Source organism: Malus domestica, chromosome 05 (assembly GCF_042453785.1).
Source record: "Malus domestica chromosome 05, GDT2T_hap1".
Lineage (NCBI taxonomy): Eukaryota > Viridiplantae > Streptophyta > Magnoliopsida > Rosales > Rosaceae > Malus > Malus domestica.
The window spans coordinates 42,841,024-42,864,984 of NC_091665.1; the positions used below are offsets into that span (position 1 = coordinate 42,841,024).

Below are 23,961 nucleotides of genomic sequence, written 5' to 3' on the forward strand. Positions count from 1 at the left end.
GCTCATACATATCACCTGAGTGATTTCACACGAAAAACCACAATCATTAAACAGTTTATACATCACTTTCACTGAGGTCTCTCAATGCAGACAGATTGCAGAGTAAGGAGGGCAAGTTACTGCTTAAGCTTACAACATGATAATTCTGGTGGTTAAAAAATATACAGTATGGAACAATTTAACCCCCCTCGTAACTTTTACCCTTCTCTGAAGTAATTCATCTTCAACTTCTTCCCCTCCCATGCTCTCTGAAGACCAAAACCCTAGAGGAGGGTGACAATGATATTTGGGAAGTCGGATTTTAGAAAGCTTCAAAAACTGGAAAAATAAAGCTTAAACATATAAACTTCCCCCATATCCAATTGCTTTTTCGCAACGAAACCATATGGACTTCTTTCTTACTTCTCAAGCTACGCTTCCATGATCTGAGGTGTCTTCGTAGTAATAGGGGGTCAATTTCCCCTCCTTTTTAGCAGCCTGGGGATGTTTCTCTGTGCCAACTTCTTGCAACAACTTCACTACTCGTCTCATTGATGGACGATTAATCGGGAGAGGGCTGGTGCAGAGGAGGCCAATGTTGAGGACCTTGCATACTTCTTCCTTGTAACAAGACTCAAGTTTTGGGTCAACCACATTGTCTACCCCTTTCTGATCCAATGTGGTGCAGACCCACTTCACCAAGTCCTTTTCTCCGAACTCTGGATCGACTGGGAGCCTCCCGGTCACCAGCTCCAGAATAACCACACCGAAACTGTATATATCGCTCTTCTCGTTCACTCTGAGAGTGTACGCATATTCTGCAACAGGATTAGAATAGCAGGGTTAAAAATTAACTAATGTGAGTTGACATTGTGAAATTTCAGTGTCAAAAGCTAAACTTTCTACAAGAACATCAACATACAAGACAAATTCAACTGAACTTAAACAGCGATTTGAACAAAATTTTGGTCAGTGAGAAACTTTCTGACTAACCTGGAGCAATGTAACCACAAGAACCTGCAATGATCGACATGGATTTAAGACCTTTCCCAGTTGCATCAACCTCCTTGGCTACTCCAAAATCCGCCACTCGAGCTCCAAAATCCCCGTCCAACAATATGTTGTTTGATTTCACATCTCTATGAACAATCGCAGGAACACAATCATGGTGCAGATAAGAAAGCCCCTCCGCTGCATCTAGAGCTATCTTAAACCTTGTAGGCCAATCCAGCAACCCTCCTTTGCTGCTATGCAACAAATCACCGAGACTACCATTTTGCATATACTCATAAACCAAGAGCTTGCAGTCCCTAGCAGTGCAACAGCACCAGAGCTTCACAATGTTCTTGTGCCTAATCTTCCCCAGAGTATCTACCTCCGCCTCAAAGCCATCGTCTTGCACCCAACCCTTCTCAACATCTTCTACTTCACACTCCTTTACCTTCCTTCTCCATAGCTTCTTTACAGCAACAACCTCTCCACTGTTCAGCACAACCTTGTACACCTTCCCCGACGCCCCACTACCAATCACATTATCTTCATCAAGGCAATCCAAGATCTCATACTCACTAAAACCCAGTTTGTGAAACGACATCAGCGTCCATTTTGATTTGTCTATGGTTCGGTTCACCTTCTTGAAGTTCTTGTACTTCAAGTAAAACCAAACCACGCCCACAACAAATACTAAACCAGACAGAATGAACATGCACCTAAGCAACCATATGTACCCCTGACTTTTAACCTCGGCTCTGCTATCACACAACCCATCCAAATCTCCACAAAGACCAGGATTCCCCAGGAAGCTATTCCTATATATTTCTTTAGCAAAAAGGGGAGGAAGCTCACCTGAGAGCTGATTGTAGGACAAATTAAATACATTGAGCTTCATATTCTGCAACCCAAATGGGATTTTCCCGGAAAATCGATTCCCGGAAAGATCAAGGTAATTAAGGACGGACAAGTTCCCAATTCCATCTGGGATTTTCCCGGAAAGTTGGTTACTTGCCAGATTGAGCTCGTTTAGCTTCGTCCAAGATTGGATCCCAACTGGGAGCTCACCGGAGACTTCATTGCTGTGAAGGTCCAGAGTCCCCAGCTGCCCAAGTCTCACAATGCTCTCCGGCAAAGGCCCACTGAACTTATTGTCACCACCGGAAAACTCCATAAGATTTTCCACCCACCCAATCTCCTCCGGTATCGGGCCCGAAAACTTGTTCTTCGCTAGGATTAATAGTGAGAGGTTCGTGGCTCTGGCAATGCTCTTCGCTATTGGCCCAGAAAGCTCATTCTCAGCGAGCTCCATCAAGTACACGCGCGGCAGCCCCCAGAAGCCCACCGGAACTTCCCCACTTAACCTGTTGTGACCCAATCGGACCCGGGCCAAGCTCTGGCACTCGCCCAACCTTGCCGGGATCTCGCCGGAGAACTCATTGTGTAGCATTAGAATCTCTTCCATTTGTCCCTTCTCGCACAGACTCGCCGGAATGGTGCCCGTGAACTGGTTGCTCGACACATCAAACCACTTAAGCGGCGAGTTCTTCCCGAGATTTTGGGGCAGCTCGCCGGAGAGCTTGTTTCGGAAGAGCCTGACCTCGTACAAGTTGGGAGAGTTCGCAATGCTCGCCGGCACGCTCCCCTCTAAGTTGTTCTCGTAAAGGTTGAGGCTTTCGAGCGGCAACCGGCAGAGCTCGTCGGGAATCTGCCCGCTCAGCTGGTTCATGGACGCGTCGAGGAGTCTCAGCCGGGTCAATTTCGACATTCCAGGCGGCAGCTCGCCGGTTAATGAGTTGTTGTAGAGCTCAATCTGGACGACGCTGGTCAGCTCGCTGAGCGACGGCGGAATCCGGCCGGTTAAGCCGTTGATGGCGAGGTCCAAATCCTTGAGGTTTTTGAGTCGACCTAGCGAGTCGGGAATCTCGCCGACTAGGTTGCACTCGGTGAGCCAGAGGACCTCGAGGTTCGTCAAATTGCCGAGCTCCGCCGGGATCCGACCCGGGTGAAACGGGTTGTAGGAGAGGTTGAGCATTTTCAGGGTGGAGATGTTGCCAAGAAAGGGCGGGATGGTGTTTTCGATGAGATTGTAGACGAGAGAGAGGACCTCGAGTTTCTGGAAGCGGCCGAAGGAGTCGGGAATTGCCCCGGAGAAATTATTTCCGCTGAGGTCAAGGTATTTGAGGTTGGGGAGGTCGGGGAGGGTGGCGGGGAGGGCGCCGGTGAGGAGGTTCTGGGCGAGGTCGAGGTCCTCGAGAGTTTGGCACGTGGAGAGGGAGGGAGGGAGGGTGGAGTTGATGGAGTTGTTGTAGAGGGAGAGGTGGGTGAGGTTGGGGAGGCGGCAGAGGACGGTGGGGAAAGGGCCTGCGAGGTTGGCGCTGGGGAGGTCGAGGGAGCGGACGACGGGGGAGGAGGAGGAGGCGTCGTCGCATGTGACGCCAAGCCAATTGCAGGGGGTGGAGTCGGCGTAGTTCCAGGAGGAGAGGGCGGAGTCGGGGTCATCGAGGGAGAGCTTGAAGTGTCGGAGGTAGAGGCCTTCTTGGTTGAGGGAGAGGGTGGTGGGGAGTGGCGGCAGGAGGAGGAGGAGGAGGAGGGGGAGGAAGAGAAGCATTGTCGTTTGTGTTGTGATTTTGCTTCTAGAAGTGGGGGGAGTAAGGTACGGTGTGTTAGTGGGGTGAATAATATTTGGAGGTGTTCGTATATGTGAGGTTTTTAGTGAAAGAGTGGGATGGAGGGAAAAGTAAGATTAATGTTTTTTGTACCACATTTTTATATTATGTTATTTGATGTGGATAATCACATCATTAATCGTTAGATTATTTTTTTATATCATTATAAAAGAAATTTAACTATCAACCATTACATCATTTGATTTACAAAATATAATTTCAATAGATAATCTTTCTAACATCATTCTCGACATAAATGTTTTGTGTGTAAAAAGATAAATAAACTAAAGTGGTTTGAAAATAATCTTACCCAACCTCATTGCAGTGGTTTAAATATTTTTTTTTTTAATATTTTTTTTATGTTAGTGTAATTTAATAGATTAAATATAATATTAATATATATTTAATACAATCTTCAATTAACGGTTAAAATTATTTATAGTATTATATGTATTTAATATAAAATCAATATCTAACCGTCGAATGATATTTGTACTAAATACGTATAAGTATTTAACTATGTTCTTAATCTAGAATCATATAATATTGCCTTGCAAATAATGAAAATTTTCACAAAACAAAACACACAAGTAATTATTTACTCAAAAATGAAAACATGACTAATCGTACTCTAACGCTTTATGTTACGTGACTGTAAATTTTACTTATTAGCGGTCATCATTTATAGTATCAACAAGTTACATACCAAATTAACAATAAAAGAAAATTTTAATATTATCTCAAAACTTTATTCAAGTAATTCATAGAAATACATTACCAATTTCAAAACATATATTTTAAGTACTTTAATTTTCATCCATTAATTATTCAAACAATAACGACGATAAGGTTGTTGAATGGTCAAATGACAGGAAATGTGGAGGTGAATTGGTGGACCGACCACGTCGGTATCATCGATTGACGGTTGCGATAGTGACTGAGAAGGGCGGTGCAAAACAGCGGAACCAGGAGGAAGTGCTGGCGTTGGAGGGAGGGCTGCGATTAATCGTGTTTAATTACCAGAATAAGACAGTTACGAGTCAGATCAGTTTCTGTGTGACTCTGAGTGGAAGCTGAAATGCAAGATTAGCGTGACCAAATGCGTGAGTCACGCTTGGCAAGTGAGATTGTAGTCTGACGGTTACGGTGGAACCAGCGACCGTGGCGGGCGGAGGCTGAGCTAGCTTTGGCAGTTTTAGGTCGAGGAAAGGAAAAAAATTTAAGATGGCAATGGTCAACTGGCAGTCTCCGGTTTATGATAGAACCAAAAATAGGATAACCCAACCCACTTACAATGTGTACATGATTTTATCAAAAATAGGATAAGCTAGAAAAAATAAGTGTAGCGGAGATGAAAATATCTTATTGGAAGTGTGGACACGTAAGAAATGATAGGATTAAAAATGAGGATATCTGAGGTAAAATAGGAGTGGCTGCATTTTAAGATAAGATAAAAGAAAATCACTTAAGGTGGTTTGCACACGTAAACGAAAAACCTACCGACACTCCTGTTTGAAATGTGACTACAAAACAGAATTTTTGGGCACAAGGATATTGGGAGACTTAAGAAGACTTAGAAAAAAATTTAAGGAAATATATAAAGTACTTGGAACTAAAAAAAAGACTTGACATAAAACTGAGCGTAATGACTCTCTAAAAACACACCAATTTATTCTCGCCATGAAGCATGCAATAAAACACAAGTTTTGATAAATACGTACTAGGTTTATTGAAGAACAACATTCATGGATGCATATAGCTACCCCAAAACAAAAAATTAAATTAAACATCACCATTTAAGAAAACTTATTAAAGTTCATATTTATATTGGAGAAGTAAATAACAAACCCTTTAAACAATTAATGAAGCTAGTAGACTCTTTTTAGTATGTAATTAGTAGAAAACACTTGAAAATCTCTTCCAACATAAATATTCTTTCTTTTACACACACTAATCGATTGGTGTGACCCATGTACAATGGGATAAGGATGTAAATCTGCCAAAAATTGTAATTATTAGAGTACACATCAAGCCATCCGATCAATTTGACGCCCGAGATTCGCTAGAGATTTTGATCAGAGGGCCAGAGGCAGACCAGCAGTTTGTAAATCCCTGGAAAAACCACTGGTAAAAAATAGGACCCCGAAGTGATTTTTTATGTTCATTCAGTGAGTCGTAAGTTTTCAATAGGTGTTTTAGGGAATTTTCAAACTTCAAATTCTTGGGGTGTGAGTAGGGATGGACAACGGTTATGGCAGACAGGTAATCGCGGTTATTTACCCATAATTATTTATGTTCATATCCGTATAACCGTTTACTTGTTGGGTAATTGCATAAACGGTTATACCCATACTCATAACCGTTTATGAACAGTTAACCATACTCATAACCGTGTACCCATTTAACCATAACCGTTTACCCGTTTACCCATTTACCCTTTTTTTCACTTGTCTACATGTTTTTTTTTTAACAACTTGAAAATTACAAAAGAAAAATTTGTCATAATTTTCGTTTTCTGACAATTAAACACCGTTATAGGTACATTTTAACATGCATTTCCCTATTTTAATCATTTAAATCCTCGTACAATTCCAATAATAGAAATAATAATTTACGAACGATATTTTTTTGCCGCACCCAAGCATGTCTTTAATTGTAATCCGTATGATTACAAAGTAAAGCTTCTAAAGACAAAAAGTAGTCATTATCTTGAATACTAGATGATTCAAAGCTTCAAAATATTCCGAAACTAAACACTTTCGAACACTAATGCTTTAGCACATTAAATCACAAAGTCTCATCAACTCGTTGTCACCAAAAGAGGCCTACAAAAGAAATGTATAAATTGAATTAGTATCCCATTTAAGAACATCGACACCAGTTAGCATGAATCCAACAGATGTAAGTGATCACAGAGTAATACCCATAACCGATATAACCATTATATTAAATTAAACGGGTAAATGGATACCCATTATAATAGCGGATAATACCCATAACTGATTGAATAAATTAATTTAACATATAGTTAATCAGTTATGACCATGAAACTGTTTAACATTTAAAAAACATATGAATTCATCAACCCTAAATGTATAAATAGACACTTTATCATTGTCAAAAATCGATTCCTTTCTTTTCTTTAAAAAAAAAAAGAAAAATAATGGGTAATTTTACATATATTAAATTAAATGGGTAAATAGATACCTGTTATAACAGCGGGTAATACTCATAACTGATGGATACCTGTTTATAACCACATGTAATATCCATAGCCGCCCATTTAAATTTCACATATAAACGGTTATACCCATAACCATTTGTTCGTCTAAACGGTTACACATAACCGTTACCGTGAACTTTAAATGGGTGGGTGACTGCGGGTACCCAAACCCACGGGTATTTTGCCCATCCCTAGTGTGAGTTTTGCAACATAACCCTTGTTTTAAGCTTATTTGACGACTTAGTATGTGCATTGTGTGCAACTTGTGATTGATTTTGCTATACAAAGTATACGGGCTTATTCGAAAATACTTTTAAAATTCTCGAGAGCATTTTTAAAACAAAAAAAACAAAAGTAAAAGAAAGAGAGAGAGGAAAAAAAGAGAGTGAGTGCATGTTTGTATAAATATAGTTTTCCATGTGACAACCAATGGTGTTGAACTGGAGAAAAAATTGTACGAATGTTGCATGATTAAGGTAACTCTCACATTGAATAAGACCAAAAATACATGAAGTCTTATGCTTTTGTGTAAAGACAGCTTATTGTTGAGTTATAGTCTTATACTTGGCATAGAACTCAGTTAAACAAATTAGTAATCAAATCATACGAATGACGTGGTCTAGGTGGCTTGTACACAATGCTCCTAAATTATCAAAAATAAGCTTATAAGTTCACACTTCGTACATTTTTATTGTCGCTAGGAAGACATACTAATATATTATGCTATATTGCATATGGTTAGTGACATGCAGACATTATCACAATATTGAGCGAATGAAATTCCCACTGGTCTTGCAAAACTGAATAGTGTAAACGAGATGTGTCTGTTTTTTTACCAAAGAAAGTCCAAATCGGGGCAGTGAAAGCTGCCACATTGGTCCAATATTTTCCTTTTGTCGACAATTTCTTCTGTTGGTTACGAATCCCCACCAATTTTCTTGGCATTCTGCATTCACTGTCATTTTCCCTTGCCCAAAAATGGGTCGGTTTTAGGCCACAAAGCCCCATGCCCCGACACCAGCCATGGTAAATTGGACATGTTCTTGTTTACGTCCTTGGGGTGACCTACACGTGGCTTTTGTTCATTTGCTGTCATACTAGGACATGCATGTTAACCCGTGCAGGCTTGAATCTCTCCTTCCTGCAAATTTGACTAGTGCCACACAGTTTGTCGAGCGTAATGCACTTTCGTACAATTTTGTGTATCTGGCATGCATACAATAATCTTTTCTTGTATCTGAGTAGTAGCGCTATATGGTTAGTTTAGTAGAGTTAGAGTTAATCGCTCACGTACGGATTTGTCCTGAGCATCGATACATTTAGGGTTCCATATCAAACGCCGACGCTAGGTTCAGACCATGCATGGGTGAGTGACCCTGGTCGTATAGCACCACATCTCAAGCAACGAATACATGTGGAGCTTGTACTCCATTATCGTTCCATGATGTGTGCATATATATTTGATTAACCGTAGCATCTTTCAAATTAACACAACGGGTTGTCAAACACAAATTTACATAATTATAAAATACCAATTCGGGTTTGTAGCTTAGTAACATAATATATCAAAATAACACATCAATTGTCCTTATGTTTGAGAATGAATCTCACATTTATGGGAGGATAAATCTTATAGGTACGTTTGAGAATAAATTTCACATTATAAATTAGTTTCATAGTGAAACCTCAAATTTTTTCATTTTGACCTCTCAAGCTTTATAAAAAAATGATTGTAATTCGACAATGTAGATGTTGTCTTCCTCTAAATAAGCTTATTATTTTCAAAATCATTGCTTTTGCCCTAAATCACCTTCATTTTTTCTCAAATAATTGTTTAAAGCAGATCTAGAGAAAGCTTCATGGAGAGGCATGCATAGTAGATGTCAGACATGTAGGTATGGAGAACGCAATGTCATTATTTTGCTGGCCTGTCCGGATACGTAATCAGGTGTACTTGTACATGCATGCATTGCATAAGTTGTTGAATTTACATTAAGGTTCCACCAACTCCATTTGTAGCTGCCTTAATTGTATGTGTTTATGCCGACGGTTAAATTCTGAAATTCAAAGTGCCGATCTCTGGAAAATAAAAATTCAAAGTTTAAAGGTTGGTGAAAATTAAAAGAAATTATAAAACGCTGAGCCTACATCGTCATTTGTTTGGTGGTAGAGTCTGGGAATTGGCAGCACATTTATAAACCAAAAATCAGAGATAATACAAAACTAAAACGAATATTTTAATAATCAAAAACATAGAAACATTGTAATATTTTATTAATCGAAACAATAAACACATTGTTGAAATGGCTACATAACTCGAAGATATTACATTTTAACAAACTTATTATTTTACAAAATTCAAAGCATTATATTTATCAAGAAAAATTAAAGCAAACTCTAATCCCTAACAGCTGAAAAGTTATAAACTTACGGGCAACGAATCATAATCTTTTTCCCAAAGGAAAACTAATAAAATAAAATCATTTTCGAACAATATGATATGTACATATTTTATTTGAATTTTTAATCTTCATTTTTTGCTCATAAATCACATATTAAATTAATAAAAACTAATAACAATTTTGTCTGATGGTGATGGATTGCCTCGAAGGTGACTTGAAATCCCCAAGAAGCTTTTGGGACTTTGAGTAGACTTCGGAAGGATATTGATTGAAAGTGTGAAACCAAAGGCACGTGCTGAACATTTTCCAAGTTGGCTGCTGGGAAGGATACAAAGAGATAGCAACCTATCTTATCCTTTCCGAATCAAAATTTGATACGTGGACAGCATCAACATTCATAAATTGTAAATTAACGGGTACCCTTTTAATGCTTTTATGAAGTTTGTAATTATTAATTAGCAAAAATTGTACAAATACTTCATAGAACGTTTCTTTAATCATAAAATATAAAAAGTTTTAACTAAATATGATACTATTCATTTTAAATAAAATAATATTTTTACTTTAAAAAGTCACTCATGATACTATTCACTTACAACCCTTTTTATCATTTTGATTAAAACTCAATGTTTTCATGTTATTTTCATTAGTTTTCCTTAAACTATATAGCCAAGAGCATAGTAGCGTAAATTTGTAATTAAATAGTGTATTAAGATGAATAATTGTATGAGGAGGTTGATCTTGAAGGTCTTGAACATAGATTGACATGGCACACCCTTATGATCATGGATAGGTAGCAAATAACATTTGATATGAAAAGTTCTAGGATCATAAGTACATTGTTGGCACTACAGATCAAGCAGAAAATGCAAAAACTCAAATTGACACATAATCTGGATTCACATTAACTTGATAATTGGCAAAATTAATCAATGAATTTACAAACTTCAAGTTTTCCTGAGTACTATATGTACCATTGAAGAAAATTTCGTACGATTGAGATTTGATACTGCATGAAACATCAAACATAGAGAATTCTCCTTCCCCTTTTTTTCTTGTGGTTTTTCTCTCTTTTCGAGTAAATAATAAATATATAGTAGAGATAATTTTTTAATGTCAGAAACAAGTATGATGACTGCTCTCTGATGTTAGTGGCATCGGCATCACAACATTTGAATATCACCATAAATTGTACCTCTAACTTATCAACTTTTGTTTAATTTTGCATTAACGAATGCCACCTAAAGTATGTTGTAACATTAAGCATGGACCACCCACTCTAATTTAATTGTGATTAAATTGGCATCTGCTTCAACTTCAATTCTTTTGCTCGATCAACGTCAGAGACTTAGAGTGATAGACACAATGCTTAACTTATCTATGTCCCCGATGCAAATGTTTTGAAGTCTTCCAAGTTACTACATACAAGAACAAGTACTACATAATATATTTTGTTAGATTGTGAATCTGTACTCATATACAATTAATAATCAACTCCGTTAACAATCTCAATAATATGGTAAAATACAGAATTTAGATTTACAGTATGACAATATAATACACATAATACAGGACATGTTAGTTGAAGCACGAAGCACAACATACAATTTGAGTTGTGTTAGGATGGCCGCCTACATGGTGCATGTAGATATCAACCGTTGAAAGTAAATCTCACGACCCATCGACGACTTACAGTGCATGCACAAAGGGGAATGCCCTAGCATTCCACCAACAGTATGAGGGGGAACATCAACAGTGAATTTCTTAGGTAAAGACTGTTGTAGATCATGGGGGGGGATTTGAATGTCACCCGCGTGAAAAGAGGAGTCAAGTGCCCATGAACTCCCAGGTATATACGCATGATTCAGACAAAGGCCAAATGAACTTGAAAGCTTTGCTAATAATTCAGCCTAGTAAAACCGAAACTTCACGTCCTTTTTTACCAAATTTTGATCACGTTTGCATGAGGCTGGGCTTACATGTCACTCGCTGTTGCCAAAAGCTATATTTGCAGAATTATTGCTGTCAGTTTGTTTACAAGATACGCATAGGCTTATGATTCACATCGTGGAAAGCAACTTTTTATTTAAGTAGGATTAAAGTTTTGTTTGGAAATTTCTGAAAAAAAACGTACTTCTTAAGTAGAGTTGCAGGTTTAATTTTTACTAGTCTCTTGACGCATGGCAATTGACTTTTGTATTTTAAATTAAGTTGTTTTTTATGGTTTTTTTAGAAAAAGAATAATTTAGAAATCAAGTTTTTTTCATGAAAAAAAATGATTTAAGAATCTTTTTATATATGTTTTATCAAAAAATTATTTAAAATGTGTTGACTTAAACTCTTTTTAATTTAATTGTAAATATGTAGTATTTTGAACGTTCCACCATTTGAGGATACTCCTTTATATATAGAAATTATAAAATGATATTACTACGTTAAATTACTGTACTAAAGTAAAAATTAAAAATTTGAAAGATGCCATTAGTTGAACAAAAATGCCTAATTTATCAAGACAATCCAGTATGATTTAAGTAGAATTCAAGTTCAAGTGGGATTAAAGTTTTTTTTTTTGGGAACTTTCTGAAACACTTCTTAGCTAGAATTGCAGGCTTGATGTGGCTTTCGTGCTTGATCGACCTTGCTAATTAGTCTCAGTATAAACTAAAATGTCCCTTTTTGAATAGTTTGTAACATTCCTCTCTTCAATTAACTATATTTCTTTGAAAAATTAAATTAACAATATTTTCTTGGTGGTCTGCTAATAGATATTCTATCACCAATTCTCTGGCTAAAAAACGGTGGTCCAACTATAAAAAACAAACAGTTGGCAGTCAATAATTTTGATTTGATTAAACATAGATTTTTGGTCTAAAAGAAAAGATCAAGAAGCCATGGTCCAACTAAATGATGATTTATTTCTCTTTATTGTACTAAAATTAAGGAAAATAATTCATACCCAGAAACCCAAAAATGCAGAAAAGAACAGGCACAAAAACCCTAGTGCTATAACCTTTTCTAACTCCAAACTCCAAAGCAGCAGACTCATTCTGACCTTGAAAAGAAAGGACAGAAAAAGAGAAACCCCAGTGCGGAGTAGGATTCTCTCCGTATCGGATCCGGATGATCAGTCAATCGTCTCTGTTTATTGTACATTGTACGGTTATAAATTATTTTAAATTAAACATAATAGTACTTAACGAAAATTGACCGCAAGATATCTGATGAATAGACACGATTGATTAATTTCCGGATCTCCACAAAAAGAATCTAGAGAGGATCCTTGTCCCCCTAGTGGTGTATAAGCTTTTCTAACTCAGTCATATAAGGAGGTGGATTGTTTGTCCTTCCTATTTTCATACTCTTCTCATCCCCTCTTGTTTGTGTGGTCACGATTAAGCCACGTCAACATTTTATATTGATTTTTTTATAAAATAATAAAAAAAAAGTAATAAAAATATAAAATGCTGACGTGCTTTAACCGTGACCACACAAAACAAAAAAGAATGAGAAGAGTATGTAAATGAGAGGGCAGACAATCCACCTCGGTCGTATAAACCTTTTCTAACTCACCTTGAGTAATTTGGTGAATCCGACTGTCCGACACACAGTTATATATCTCACTATTCTACATATATTATAACCAATATATATATATATATATATATATATATATATATATTTGTTTTTTTTTTTTTTTTTTTGAAAGGACTATATATATTTGTTTATATATATTAGAAGTGAAACATAAAAACTATGTCATTATTCCCTACTCTTGTTTAACATGTAAAACATCAAAGGGTGTATTCAATTAAAATTTTAAGGGATTTTAATGAATTTATAAATCAATAAATTTTGATAAGGTTTATATAATTGATTTCTAGATATTTTATATAAATTTATAAATTATCAGGGGGAAAGGTGAAATTTGAAAATGCATAAAATATACTACGAAATCTCTTCAGTTCTCTCGAATTTCCTAATTTTTTAAAATTCTTTAAAATCAATTTCTAATTGAATGAATCCGTATAAAATCTTGAATAAATACATTTAAATTTTCAGAAAAATGACTTAAAATCCTGATTGAATACTCTAAATTTGTAAAAATTCTCAGATTCTCAATACTAATCAAAATTTCTCCATCACCCTTAATAGATTAAGAGCTATTTTGTGGACCTACTAGCAAAGATATTGCCTTACAAACTTTGAGGAGAAAAATATTGCCTTAAAGTTTAATTAATCATAATATGGGTGATGATTAAAGATAGAAAAAGATTACCAAAGGGCTATGGTGGATCCAACACATTAGTGTGATCTGTCCTTAACCACAATAATAATTGTCCTCTCTTGCTTCGATCCTGCCTTTCATTCTTCCCATGCTACCATCTCCCACTTTATCTCTATCTAAACTAAATCCCTTGTTTACCAAAAAAAAAAAAAAAAAAAAAAAACACTAAATCCCTTTTGTGTAATAAAAATGAACTAAAAAGATATTTCTCAACTGGTTGTGGAAATTCTCTTTTTTTTTTTGGGTCAATTAGTTGTGGAAATTCTCTCCCATCTGGCTTTTGGAGTGTTGCTTTGCTTTCTCTTCTTTTCTGACAGGCCTCCTCACTTCCCTACTCTTCTGAATCATTGGTGGTGAAAGATCCCACAAGATTTTATTCTCTTATTTTAGTTTTTATTTTTAGCATATGGATTTGTTTGGAGTTTATTTTTTAAACATGATTGGATTAGGAAATTATGCATAGCATTATGTACATGTTTAATCTAATTCTTTAACTGGAAGTCCAATCCAAAAGATGCATATTATAGGTCGATGTGTAACTCTTTGGAGGGCCAATTAGCTCCCAATTTTAATTATGTTTTTGGGCGAATTATTTTTAGAGTGGCTAATTTTCTAGTTGATGCAGTTACATGTTGGCCATAAAAAATATAGATAAAAGATGAATATACTGAAAGTCTGAAAGCATGCTCATTCTTTCTCTTCTCCAAAGGATTTAACGACAGAAAGGTTATGGCAAAGACAACTTTTTCACTTCTTTACAAGTCTTTGGCTGAGATCATGCTCAATAGGAAACCAACACCCAGTGCATGCCCAGCTGTACATAAACCCAGCACCGACTTCTAAATTGAGAGGATTTTTGGAAGCTTTTTTTCTTAAACAAGGTTTAAACAAAACCAGGATTAATGCGAGTAGGATTATGTTATGTGTTAAAATCCCATTGGAGTCCAAGAAGAGGAATAAAACTTTATCATCTCCATCAATCATTGAGAAAACCACCCTGAGATAATTTGTGGTTGGAGACGAATTTCAAAACTGTATTTCATACAGTACGTTTTGAGCTCGATTTCAAGCGCTTGGGAATCACATGATGATGGTTAGAAGAAGTTGAAATGCTTTGTGACTCATCCCGACTCTCAAAAAAGTTAACTTTTGTATGATGAAGTCACTAGTTGGTTCTCTTTTCAAGAAAAAAAAACAATCATTGAGAAAGGTACACTATTGAACATCTTATGGACGGACAAGGATTGTCTACCCTCCCAATTCTGGTGCTCTCCTGTTTTGTGAGGTCATGGTTAAGCCACGTCAACATTTTATATTGTTTTTTTATAGAGATAATAAGACAAAAATGAATAGTAATATAAAATGTTGACATGAGGGCACGGGAGGGCACCGGAAGTGGGAGAGCAGACAATCCTTGTCCCTTAGGGTGCGTTTGGTACGTGGGACAGGACGAGACGGAACGGGACGAGGCGTTCCATCCCGCGTTTGGTGCGCCAAAAATGTGTGGAACGGGCTGTTCCACAGGACAGATTTTGGGTGTTTTTGCGTCCCACCCCCCTGGAACGGGTTTGTTCCACGTATGTGGAACACAATGTTTTACCATTTTAAGACAAATATACCCCATGTCTTTTTCAAAAATTACACATTCGTTCCGTCCCGTCCCGTCCCGTTCCGTCTGCGTACCAAACGCACCCTTATGGACTAGTAAAATTAGAAGATAGAAGAACCAACTTACATCACCACCACGTAAGATGCTGGCTTATTTAATGACAATGTTGAATTAATCGTCTAATAAATTCCATAACCAAATTAAGTGAAGAAAAAATAATGTTATCAACGGGAATTGGACCAGAATCTGACTGGGGAATGCAGTGTCTTTTTGACTTTAGTAGTCGAAATGGAGTACATACTTGAGTATCTTTGACTAGAAACTTGAAACCTCTAAGTTAGAAAAAGCTGAAAACATTATGTAGCAAGTTAACATGGTTTTCCAAATGTGTATGAATAAATAAACGCTAATTAGTAATTACGAAGAAAAAGATTAGAATTTGAGTACAGAAGCGAAAGTAAATTGCTGTAACTAATTTAATTAACTCAAATTAATGTCATATAGTTTTAAAGGAAGGTCTTCTAATTTCGTGCCCACACCAAGATGATGTGAAAAATTATTTGAATATGTTGTAGAAACAATGAATCATGCATTAACTGTGGTACTATCTGCACACTTCTTTTTATATTTTTTATATATATTTCTTAATTTTTTACTATCAAATTAAATTAATTGAAAAAAATTAACTAACAGATATTAATTGAAAATATGTAGAACGGAAAAAAAAGGGTGGATATCACTGCTCACGCTTTAAACCCAAGACTAGTCACTAGTGGTAGTAGTGGGGGATGAGAATTGAGAAATTTTGCACAGATAAAGACTGATATGGTGGCAGCCTTAATTCAGTGACCAAGTCAATGGAGTCATGAGTATTTTTATGTTTGTTGTTACTGTTCCTCAAAGCCTGGTTTTCATTTATAGCCATTGGAGAGTCAAATGGAGGACGACCCACGAGAGGAGAGATTCTTGAAGTCGAAGAAAAACAAAGGGAAGGGAGAGAGGGAGAGAGGGAGAGACTTGACGTGGGAAAAGTGATTGATGCATGACTACCCATTGGACTTTGCAATATGAAATCATGCAAGACACGAACGCATGTTATATAAAAATTGGAAGAAAATGAAATTTCAACGCATGGCGATTCCAGTAAGCAGCAAGTCTAATTAATACTTAATCTGCTAAATTTAATACTTAAATCTAATATGAAGTGTGTTTGTACCATACTTGACCAATCCCGAAACTACCGAGCACCGGCCAACGCTATACTGTCAAGGACCCAGAAGAGTTCCCCTCCGACCAGGAGGCCAATCACTACTCGACACGTGTCAAGATTAGAAGCCAATCAGAGCGCAGCACGTGTCAACATCAAGAACCAATCATAACATGACACATGTCAATGTGACAAAGCTACAAGTTTTTCTATAAATATGGGTCATTCCCCCACAATATTGCCTAATGCCATTTGTGTTAAATCATTCACAAGAACTCACTAAATTGAGAGCTTGATCCCTTGTACTTGTGTAAGCCCTTCACTACTAATAAGAACTCCTCTACTCCGTGGACGTAGCCAATCTGGGTGAACCACGTACATCCTGTGTTTGCTTCTCTGTCTCTATTCATTTACGTACTTATCCTCACTAGTGACCGAAGCAACCAAGCGAAGGTCACAAAACCTGACACTTTCTGTTGTACCAAAGTCTTCGCTGATTTTGTGCATCAACATTTGGCGCCGTCTGTGGGAAACGACACTTATTCCTACTCTCTTCAGCTGTGTCAAGCTGGTTTCTATCATTCGTACACTTTCTTTTGATCAGGCATCCCTCTCCAACATGGGAAGCGAAGGAAGCCACAGCACACAGAATGACACCCCCCTTGCACATAGTGCGAAACAACGAAAGAAGGAAGGAAAACGAGTTTTTCTTCAAGCTAAAGTCGATGAGTTGGAAGCTCAGAACAACAAGATAGCAATGAGGAATGAGGTCCTCCAGGAGCAATATGAGAAGCTCTTCGAGACACTCCACGAAGCTAGGCAAGCTCAGACACGCGAGCTTGTTGCCCCCGTGGAAGTCAACCATCAACTGGGTGCCCTCCAACATGGAGGGTCACATGCATTCGACATAGATATCCCTGATAGGGAACAGATTACCCCTCGACTTGATAATCAACATGAGGCTTCTCTTAACCCAGTTGTTTCGACCCGAACCATGAGAAGTGGAGGGAGACACCTCTTTGCTGAAGGGGCAGAAGGATCGAAAGCCGTCTTTCGCGATTGTCGGGATTTCCTGAAGCAACGTCGAGAGAATTCCATCCATATAAGCTCAAAGATCAATGACCCAAGGATTTCTGAGAGACTCGGTCCCCTGCCACGGCCCGAGCCGGCCACCAACTTGGGGAATGGGCAACAAGTCCTAGAGAGACATGAGGGTACAGGGGACTCAGAGGTGTTCCGACAGACATACCCTGGAAGCCAGTACAGCGAGTCCAGGGAAAAATCACATGCCCTTGATCAAACCTTCCTAATTCCAAGAGGAGATGGAGATTTACGAAAGAAAGCTCCAGTGGCACATAACTCCGCTCAGGACCCCCTTGTCCTACAACTTCTTGAGGAAGTAAACAAGTTGAAGGCTGAACGTCAGGCTGAAATACCTGACTGGAACCAACCCAGGCCTGGCCCTCTTACAAGGAGGATCCTCAACACCCCCCTTCAAGCAAAGACAAAGCAGAAGCTTGGCTTGCAACTTTATACTGGAAAAGAGGACCCGATTGAGCACCTTAACCTCTTTGAGTCCACCATGGCATACCGGATGCACACCGACGAAGAGCGATGTCTTCTCTTCCCCTCCACCCTCTCTGGCGGAGCTCTAAATTGGTATTGTCGTCTTACACCTGAGACGGTAGACTCATTTGAGGAATTGAGGAAACTATTTGTTTCCCAACACATTTTCCAAACCGATCGCTTGCACTCTGCAGATGACCTGTACACTATCCGCCAGAAGCCAGACGAGTCATTACGTATGTATGCTGGCCGCTTTAGCCATGAATACTCCCGGTGTGCCGAGGCAGACGACAAGACTGCCCTCAAAGCCTTCACGGCAGGCCTACGTGATTGTTTCTTTAAATACATGATCAATGCCAATACTTGGAAGACTTACTCTGAGGTGATGGCGCAGGCTTATAACCATGCCTCCGCCGAGGCAAAGACATATTAGGAGAAACCCCCTACAACCATCCTTTATCAACAAGTGGGAGGTGGAAGCCAGACTCACCTAAATGAGAAGACCTCGACTTTCCAAACAGCAGTGGCACCTCCCCATGCCTTGCATAATGCTTCGCCGAATCAACAGACATATCAATTTCAAGGCAAGAGGAAGGATTTCCATCCTCACCACTCTCCTTTCAGTAAAAAGAGTAAGGGACACTATCCCGATAACCAAGGGTATCGCCACAATAGCGCTCGCCCCCAGGCAGTCAATGCAGTGGGTCAAACCCGCGTCAAGGGTATCGCCACAATAGCGAGGTTTTAGCCTGCCATACTTAAGGTGTCTTACGCCTGCCGAGGCGGAAATCGTCCTTCGGGAAATACATGAGGGAGTCTGTGAAGATCATGCTGGATCTCGGTCCCTAGCACACAAGACTTTTCGCCAAGGATATTACTGGCCAACACTCCACCAAGATGCCATCAAAGTATCCCGCTCATGTGACAAATGTCAACGATATGCAACTATTCCTCATTCCCCTCCAGAGCCTCTTACTCCTATGATCAGCCCTTGGCCCTTCGCCCAGTGGGGACTTGATTTGATCGGCCCAATGCCGGCAGGGAAGGGCAAAGTCTGTTACGCAGTCGTTGCAGTGGACTACTTCACAAAGTGGGCCGAAGTAGAACCCTTGGCAACCATTACTGAGGCAAAGATAGAAGACTTCGTGTGGAAGAACATCCTTTGTAGATTCGGCATTCCCAATGCGATAGTCACTGACAATGGGCGACAGTTTGACAACAAGAAGTTCAGGTTGTTCTGCTCTAAGTTCAACATCAACTTATGCTTTGCCTCTCCAGCTCATCCCCAGTCTAATGGACAAGTTGAGGCCATCAACAAAATAATCAAGCGCACTTTGAAAACCAGCTTGGACAAAGCTAAAGGCTGTTGGCCAGAATTTGTACCCCAAGTTCTTTGGTCATATCGCACTTCATATCGGACTTCAACAGGAGAAACTCCATTCTCACTTGCCTTTGGCACAGAGGCGGTTGTCCCTGTTGAGCTCGAACAAGCAACATTCCGAGTCCAGAACTACATTCAAAGTGAAAATGACAAACAACTCACCCTCAACTTGGATTTAGTCGAGGAACACAGAAACCAAGCTCACTTGAGGAATGTCGCCTACAAGCAGCGCATCTCCAACTATTATGACTCTAGGGTCAAGCCTCGTTCTTTCAAAATAGGAGACTGGGTCTTAAAGAAAAGATTACTCTGCGACAGAGTCCCGAGTGAAGGCACACTTAGTCCAAACTGGGATGGACCGTATGAAGTCATTGGCATCAGTCGCCCTGGCTCTTACACACTTAGAAGCTCCGATGGCAAGACCCTTGGCCATCCATGGAACGCTGATCACTTGAAGTACTACTACAAATAGACTCACGATGTACAAGTGTTGAGCTATAGCCGTTCGGCATCCTATGTAATGAAGGCCATTTGGCAATGAATTCAATAAAGAGGTAATTTAGCCAACTCAGCCCTCACTCTTTTACATTCATAGCAAGCGATGCCAGAACCCTTCTCAATCAGAAAGCAATCCGTCTTCCACAGTCACTACAAAACAAGCAAATGAAGACCGTGTCAAGCGCCAAAAAAAAAAAAAAAAAAAAAAAAAAACAGCTTCATCCAAAAAGCTTCACCCGAAAAGCTTCACCTCCAAAGCTTCACCCACAAAGCTTCACCTAAAAAGCTTCACCCAAAAAGCTTCACCCGAAAAGCTTCACCTCCAAAGCTTCACCCAAAAAGCTTCACCCGAAAAGCTTCACCTCCAAAGCTTCACCCACAAAGCTTCACCTAAAAAGCTTCACCCAAAAAGCTTCACCCGAAAAGCTTCACCTCCAAAGACTTCTAGCGCCAAAAAAAAAAAAAAAAACTTCACCCGAAAAGCTTCACTTAAAAAAGCTTCACCTACAAAGCTTCACCTAAAAAATCTTCACCTAGAAAGCTTCATCTACCAAGCTTCACCATCAAAGCTTCACCTCGAAAGCTTCATCTACAAAGCTTCATCTACAAAGCTTCACCATCAAAGCTTCACCTAGAAAGCTTCATCTACAAAGCTTCATCTACAAAGCTTCACCTCCAAAGCTTCACCCACAAAGCTTCAACACCAAAGCTTCACCTACAAAGCTTCAACACAAAACCTTGCTCCAAATAAACAAATTTTGTTCACAAAACCCAAGATGCCCTTGAACTTGTACAAAAACACTTGGGTAAACATAAACATTTTTTGTTTTACACCCACAAGGGCCCAAAATTTTCCTTCTTATTTATTCACTTATATATGTTCCCAAACATATTATAATAGATCCAACAACAAGCCAAAGTCCCAAATTTCATAATGGACAAAAGTACAAGCAATTCATCAATAATGAAGGTGCTACAAAAATTGGAATCTGCTCCAAAATAGAAATCCAACCCAAGAGACTTTTTCTCTCTCTCCCTCTTCCGCCTCCTTTCATCTATCAAATTTCTGCAACCTCTGCTATTCTCCAATGGAGCTGAATTTTGGACACCCTATAGTTCTTGAGCATATGAACAACTTTCAAGAAGGAACCATTTCTGTTTGAGCGACGGAAATTAAAGTGTTGAAGCTCCAAACATGATAGTCGGCTTCTTGCAGATTTCGAAGCTGTTGTGATGTTTCGAAGATCTGGAAATATTTAACCGTTAGTTCATCCTGAATTTTTGATATGTTATGAAAGAGTCGATGAGGAACAACTTCAATGAAGAAAGCATACCGATCTGAACAAGAGAAAATGGAGTTTCGAAGCTCACAACAAATCTGACGGGTTGACAGACAAATAATAACCAGTCATTCATCATACCTGAATTTCTTGAGTTATACAGCTCCGAGGGATCTCAAATTTGGATATGTTGTAGTTCACAAGCTGAGGAACAACTTCAATGAAGAAAGCATACCGATCTGAACAAGAGAAAATGGAGTTTCGAAGCTCACAACAAATCTGACGGGTTGACAGAAAAATAATAACCAGTCATTCATCATACCTGAGTTTCTTGAGTTATACAGCTCCGAGGGATCTCAAATTTGGATATGTTGTAGTTCACAAGCTGAGGAACAACTTCAATGAAGAAAGCATACCGATCTGAACAAGAGAAAATGGAGTTTCGAAGCTCACAACAAATCTGACGGGTTGACAGAAAAATAATAACCAGTCATTCATCATACCTGAGTTTCTTGAGTTATACAGCTCCGAGGGATCTCAAATTTGGATATGTTGTAGTTCACAAGCTGAGGAACAACTTCAATGAAGAAAGCATGCTGATCTGAGCAAGAGAAAATAGAGTTTCAAAGCTCACAACTAATCTGACGGGTTGACAGACAAATGATAAACAGTCACTCATCATACCTGGATTTCTGGAGTTTTACTGCTCCGATGGCTCTCCAATTTGGATATGTTGTAGTTAAGGAATTAACGAACAACTTTCATGAAGACAACTTTGTGATTCGACCTACAGATGATGGTGTTATGTTGAAAAACAATTCCGGTTGTTAGGGGAAATGAAAAACAATTCCACCAAAGAAACATCATTATGATGTTTCATCATTATGGTGTTTTCATCATTATGATGCTTTCATCATTGTGATGCTTCCATCATTGTGATGCTTCCATTATGATGTTAATGCACCAACGGTTACACCTTCTGCAATTCCACTTATTCGGGCCTAGCAACCTTCATCAACAAAATCTATGAAGAAAAAGTCCGGGGCTACCACTTAGAAAACAAAAGAATGAAGTTTTGGTACTTACGACATGGACTATTAGCAAGACACCTCATTCGTCAACTCCCTCGACTAGAGACTTGGGGGACTCCCACCATATGCTACTACGCCTTGGTACTCAAAAGTTCGTGACTACTCAGTGACTTGGATTTTTCAAGTCTCCAACCGAGAAGTTTTCCTCACTCGGGAAATTAAGGGAACACTACCTCAAACTACATGCTTCACTCACAAAGCTTCAACAATACAGGTTTCAACAAAAGCAAAAATTCAAAGAACTTTATGAAGAAGGCTTTGGTGTATTTAACACAATATGTTGAAATGAAGCAAAGCTTATTTATTAATATTTTCGATAAGCCACAAATATGTACATATACATGAGTCAAAATAAACAAACAAAAGGGAGCCTTCACAAAGGTTGCTTAGGGGAAGTCTCAGCAGTCGGTAGAGCCCCAGAAAGAGAAAACACCGGAGGGTGGTTATCCGGAGCCTCAGTACTTGACAAAACCCCAGAAGGAGGAGGCATTGGAGGTTCATCATTTGAAGCTTCATTACCAGGTACAGCCCCAAAGGACGAAGGCAATAAATGCCTTTGGAACAAACCCACAAACCGCTGATGATCAAGTAAAACCTTACCATCAGATTCCTTCATCTGGTCAAGCTTCCTCTTCATGTTTGTAGCATAGTCATGGGCGAGCCGGTGCAACTGCTTATTCTCATGCTTGAGCCCTCTAATCTCCTGTTTGAGACTCATCACTTCAGCAGCCAATGATTCAACTTGGCGGGTTCTAGCAAATAGGCGTTGGGCCATATTAGACACAGAACCTGCACACTGAACACTAAGAGCCAGAGAGTCCTTAACAGCCAACTCATCAGACCGTTTGGAAAGAAGTCTGTTATCTTTGGGAGTGAGAAGGTTCCTGGCCACCACTGCAGCGGTCATATCATTCTTCATCACAGAATCCCCAACGGTAAGAGGACCAGTAGGGGATATGAAGGATGGGCGCCATATGTTGTCTGGAGAAGGCGTGGCTGTCTCTTCTCCAAGGTTCAAGTCAAAACGACGGTCGGAGGGTCCAGACATTTTCAAATGTGTTGAAGAAGGAAGAGGTCAGACAAATCAAGATCTTAGAAGTGCAAGAAATGAGCTTCTACTGGTAGAGATTCAAGTGTGCTGTGGAACTTAATGCCAGCCTCTATAAAAATCTGCACTCGACGGAGCTTCAGAAATCGAAGAGGCGTTTGCTTTCTCAAAAGCTGGGCTGCTCAGAGACCACGAGGGCCGATCTCAGAAATCGAAGAGGCGAATGCTTTCTCAAAAGCTGGGCTGCTCAGAGACCACGAGGGCCGATCTCAGAAATCGAAGAAGCACCTGCTTTTGCAGCCTCGTCAGCACCTGTCACATGCACAATCAGCTTTGCGGAAATTACGGGCAATCTGTCGAAGATTTCTGGTGAAGTAGAAAGCACGTGAATCTTACTGATCAATCACCGCTCTCCATATGCACCATCAACTCCTCGGGTACCACATATAACTTTGTCAAAGATCTCTGACAAAGTTTAGGCATGAGAATTTCGAAGTGCCAGCTACCCTACTATTACCCATAAGGGTAAAGGAACAGCACCACTGCTTGACAACTGGAAAGTCCCTATGTGTGTCGACCTCCGTGTTTTGTGGCAAGACAGGTTGGCAAGAACGACCAACCTTTACTCACATTCGAGAAAAGACTCCCAACATAATTACTTTCTCAAAAACCGGAGTAGCACCGCTTTCCGAATCTCGAGAGTCAGATCCTCGACGGGATTGCTTGTTCGAAA

General features: G+C 39.2%; 1 protein-coding gene and 1 long non-coding RNA gene across 2 annotated transcripts; both read right to left on the bottom strand.

Annotated features, from left to right (window-relative positions):
- On the bottom strand, window positions 1-3,580 carry LOC103408932 (receptor-like protein kinase HSL1). The gene is given in 2 exon segments (NM_001328761.1): window positions 1-797; window positions 973-3,580. Coding segments are annotated over 2 exon segments (3,000 nt in total). The 3' UTR covers window positions 1-405.
- Window positions 3,581-20,650: 17,070 nt separating this feature from the next.
- On the bottom strand, window positions 20,651-21,913 carry LOC139196568 (uncharacterized). Its single transcript, XR_011581628.1, has 5 exons — window positions 21,774-21,913; window positions 21,593-21,690; window positions 21,412-21,509; window positions 21,231-21,328; window positions 20,651-21,055 (listed from the first exon to the last, which is right to left on the bottom strand). It is a non-coding gene; the product is annotated as an uncharacterized lncRNA (long non-coding RNA).
- Between the last annotated feature and the right edge of the window lie 2,048 nt (window positions 21,914-23,961).